Genomic DNA, 5096 nt, shown 5'->3' with positions numbered 1-5096 from the left:
ACAGTTTCTGTATCCATTCCTCTATTGAGGGACATCTGGGTTCTTTCCAGCTTCTGGCTATTATAAATAAGGCTGCTATGAACATAGTGGAGCATGTCTCCTTATTACCAGTTGGAAGATCTTCTGGGTATATGCCCAGAAGAGGTATAGCAGGATCCTCCGGTAGTACTAGACAAGCAAACTCTTTAAGTTTTAGCATCTTCATTATTTGCAGTAATTTATGACTGTGCCCAGAAATTTTCTTTTATTAATGTCAACTGGAGACACTAAAGAAATAAAAAGAATTTCTTATCCCAAGAATTCAAACTATAGACTTAAAATTTATAAGAATCATAGCATAATGCATACTAAAATGGCTCCAAAATGACTAATGGCATACACATTACACTCATGGATATCTAGATATGTTTTATGAGTTTGCATTTCTACATACCTACATATCATAGTATCTCTCTACATGTATGTACATAGACATAGAATGAAGGATGGTCCCATGGGTACTTACCTTTGTCTCCTTCCTGACTTCATATCTTACTTCTGCAGTGTCCTACCAGAGTGGTATTGGGAACATCTTATAATCTCCTGTGTTGTGTTCTCTTTGTTTTATCACTACTACTTCATGAGGGTTATAGTATTAAATTAGATTATATATGAAACACTTTGTACATTGCCTGGTGAATTGAATCAAAAAGAGAGCACTATTTACATATCCTCTGCACAGTTATTCTTAAAGACTTCAGTTAATACAAAGCATATACTAACCCTACACTTGGAAAATAAGAATAAGAATTGCAACTTAGTTTTATTTTTCTGCTGAGCAAGTAGATAATAATTTCAGAGAGTTATTAGATATATTGAAATGTATCTTAGTTTAAAATAAACTAGGTGGGTGATGAGCAGTTGATCTTATAAATTATTTTAAATTAGTATACAAAGTAGCAAGTTCCCTTATGACATTTTCATACTAATTAGTTTGTTTTTCTGCTCCCCTCCCCCCAAACCCATTCTTCTTCCCCATCTCCTTGCCCTCACTCTCCATTTACACATTCTAGCTCCAGTACTTCCCCTGTCTACTTTAAGTCACATGATCTATTAACCTCCTTAATCTACTTCCAAAAATTGTTTCCCCTCTCATGAACCCCTTTCTAAGTTCATGACCTATACTCACACTCATATCTCTGTAAACACACATATATAAAATTAGAAACTAGGATTCACATATGATAAAGCATGTGTGGCATCAGTTTTTTGAGTTCAAGTTTCCTCTTTAATGCAATATTTTCCAGTCCTATCTACCTCCCACCAAATTTTATAGCTTCATTTTTCTTTACAGATGAATAAAATTCCATTCTGTTCATGTACCATGCATGTTTTTACACCCTATTCACCTTTGATGAACATCTGATTTCCTTGCTGTTGTGAACAGAGCAACAACTAGCATGGATGTTCAAGTTTTGTTTTTGTTTTTGTTTTTGTTTTTGTTTTTTTTGGTAGAACATAGAATCCTTCAGGTATGTATCCAGGTATCTAGAAACCCCCATAACATTTTCCACAGTGATAGAATCAGATTATCCTCCCTGAATAGTGAATAAGAATTTTTCTTTTTCTATATCTTTGCCAACATCTTGCTATAATTTATTTTCTTGATATTATTCTGATTAATGTAAGTTGAAATCTCAAAGTAGTTTAAATTTTAATTTCCCTGATGGCTAAGGATGTCAATTTTTCTTTAATATTTAGTATTCACTTGTGTTTCTTTTTCTGAGAAGTGTCTGTTCAGTTTACTGTTCCATTTATTCATTAGCAGGGGTGATGGTTAATTCTTTTTTTTTTTTTTTTTTAGATTTATTTATTTATTATATGTAAGTACACTGTAGCTGTCTTCAAACACTCCAGAAGAGGGCGCCAGATCTCGTTACGGATGGTTGTGAGCCACCATGTGGTTGCTGAGATTTGAACTCAGGACCTTCGGGAGAGTAGTTGGGTGCTCTTACCTGCTGAGCCATCTCACCAGCCCCGGTGATGGTTAGTTCTTGCAGTTCTTTATATAGTCTAGACTTCAAACCCTGTCTGAAGTATAGCTAGCAAAGATTTTTCTTCCATTCTTCAGCCTCTCTATTCACTCAAATGATGGTTTCCTGTGCTGTATAGTTTCCTAATTTCACGTTGCTCTACTTGTCAATCCTTGGGACTATACATGTTGAATTGATTTTTGTGCAGAGAGATAAGGATCTAGTGGCAGTCTTCTGTAGAAGATGTCTAGTATTCAGATCGTTTGTTGAATCGACCATTTTATTCCAGTCTATGTTTTGGCTTATTTCTTAAAACTTAAATAGCCACAACTATGTGAGCTTATTTCTGTCTTCTGTTATATGCTATTGGGTCAATGTGAAACTTACTAGTTCATACGAAGGGAGTTGACTAACAGGAAACAGAGCTGCTTACAATTTCAAGACTAACTATTGTTCGTTTTAGTACTTCAGAAAATTTCTAATCCCTTTGACAACATGCCAAAGGTAACTAAATATTGTCTTGAAAAATATACTGTACTAATCCAAGATAATCTCTCAACTTCCTCAGTAACTCTAGGACAATGGTTCTCAATATTCCTAATTCTGCCACCCTTGAGTACAGTTCCTCATGTCTTGGTGACCCTCAATTATTTTGTTGCTACTTCATAACTGTAATTTTGCAGCTAATATGAATTGCAATATAAATATCTGCTATGCCAGATATCTGATATGCCACCCACCAAAAGGGTCATGACCCACAGGTTGAGAACTGCTGCTCTAGGCTATTCAGTTGAAGGTTGAAGTTAACTTGGATAATGAAATCCCCAGTTAAATAAGTTATAAAACTTCACCTCCGCTCCTCCATCCTACCTGGAACTGAAACATTGGGTTAAGGTCCCTGCTATCAGCATCTTTCAGGTATTTCCTTCATCTCATTAGAATAACATCTCTATATTAGAAGCTATTTGAGTGAGGGGAAACAAAACCGAACAACCCTCACCCAAAAGAGTAATAGTATGATAAAGCAAAACATTATTCCTGAGCTATGTATGAGTCTATTAGTTTTTGGACAGGATACAACTTGCTTGTATGAATTGCTTTGGCCCTTTCGTTTAAATTGCCACTCAGATCAGTAGTATTTAAGTATGGGGCTTGCTCAGAACAGCACTGGCTGCTCTTCCAGAGGACTCAGGTTTGATTCCCAGCACCCACACTAACCATCTGTAGCCCCATTTTCAGGGGACCTGATGCCCTCTTCTGACCTCCAAGGGCGGCAGCCACACACATAGTACACAGACATATATGCAGGCAAAATACTCATACATATAAAATTAAATTAAAAAAATTAAATTAAATTTAAATTTAAACCAAACAAGCAAAAGACATATTGATTGAATGTTTATCTATAAGCATATCTTACTAAATTTAACTCATTTCCTAGTGCTTGCAGTGCCAAACAGAAACTAAGATTTTTTTTTCTCCCCTGTTCAGAATGACTGTGTCATATCTATGTGCTTTGAAGTAATCACAAGAGATTCATTAACTTCATCTCCGTCCATCTCCAAAGCAGCAGAAACACCTAAGCAAATATAGGAGATGTTTGATGCAGTTTCCTATAACAAGTTAGTAAATGTGCAGGAGTAGCTCTTTTTTTTTTTTCCAAAAGAAATAGAGCTGCATCTGTAGAACCAGCATAATGATTACATAGATTTTATTCTTTTCAAATTTGTAACACTTGATATATAAAACATGACTTCAGGGATATCTCTATAATGTGATATTTGACAACGGTTGGTGTTCATTCCCACAGGACAACACAGACAAATATGTAATTAGCCAGCAAACCTTTCGGCCAGGCCTGCCATCTCCTGTATGTACATGGAGGTCCCAAAGCACAATGAATTGTCTAACTTGCCTTGTAGTCATCTAACATTGACCTCAAATTGAAAATACTTATGTTAGCAACCTTCATATCAAATATCCATCTAATCTAAGAGGAATAGATATAGTACTATTGTTTCTGATTTTAAGTAAGGTATTAGACTAGAACACAAGTTATTCATTGCTTTACTTAGAGTGAGAAAATGGAGCAAGAACTAGTTGTTTATATTTGCTCCTCTTCAGACTTTCTGGGAAAGAAAATGTTTCCTTTCTTTTTGGTTTATCGCAAACAGAATAATATATAGAATAAATTGAGTTTCAAGGTTGTCAATGGAGAAAATTTTTTGAAGATTTAATTGAATATTGAGGACTATAAACTGATTCTATTTGAGAAGTACTGTAGTGTACTCACTGTGTTCAGAGTGGTGCATTGTTTCCTTTTACGTGCTTATTTAGGCCAAACTGAAGGAATGTAGTTGGCATTCCTCAGTTGAGGCTTATCAGCACAACAAGATTTCTTAGCTAGAAAGCAGAGGAGTAAATCTTTATTCTCTGTCAAGAACCTTGGAACAACATGGGGGTCACATGGAGGCTGAGGTGAGGAAAAAAATCATCATTTTACATAAGACCATGTGGCATGGTGGGCTGAGCAGACAGTAGGCTTGGTAGATTTAAATTTTAATACTTGGGAAAATGAAAAACTTTGACAACTCTGCAAATTGAATCCAAATTTTTAAGCAACATAAAAAAAATCTTTTCGTTTTTAGTCTACATGTATGTACAGTTTAAAGTAATCAGGAAGAACACTATAGTTTTCAATGCTTCTGTAGGAATACAATTTTTCCTCTATGATGCATATAGATTAAAAGAATAAAAGTTCGGAGTTAAGCAAAGATAATTAAACACTACCTCTTCTCTCATTTTCTGAACCTGGGCAAGGTGTTCAAATCCCAATTAAATACTATTGTATAATATACAAATAGATCGCAGACCACAGAGTATAATACAGTTACTGCTTTGAATATTTAAAATCTGAAGCCGTTGTCTAAAAGGAGAGACTGGAAAGAAGTAAAGGAGAACAGAAAGAAGTAAAAGAAAAGAGTACTAAGGCCGGGCGTGGTGGCGCACGCCTTTAATCCCAGCACTTGGGAGGCAGAGGCAGGCGGATTTCTGAGTTCGAGGCCAGCCTGGTCTACAGAGTGA

The 5096-nt window shown here is 35.6% G+C and overlaps 1 protein-coding gene across 1 annotated transcript in view; it reads left to right on the top strand.

Annotated features, from left to right (window-relative positions):
• The window catches only part of LOC110338472 (endoplasmic reticulum aminopeptidase 2), an 11291-nt gene extending 9710 nt beyond the window's left edge, over window positions 1-1581 (top strand). Inside the window, 1 exon segment of the mRNA XM_021221813.1 lies at window positions 1495-1581. Coding sequence (XP_021077472.1) covers window positions 1495-1581 — 87 coding nt within the window.
• Window positions 1582-5096: the final 3515 nt, after the last annotated feature.

This window comes from Mus pahari, chromosome 21, assembly GCF_900095145.1.
Source record: "Mus pahari chromosome 21, PAHARI_EIJ_v1.1, whole genome shotgun sequence".
NCBI classification, from domain to species: domain Eukaryota; kingdom Metazoa; phylum Chordata; class Mammalia; order Rodentia; family Muridae; genus Mus; species Mus pahari.
This window is presented reverse-complemented; position numbering and strand designations above follow the sequence as displayed.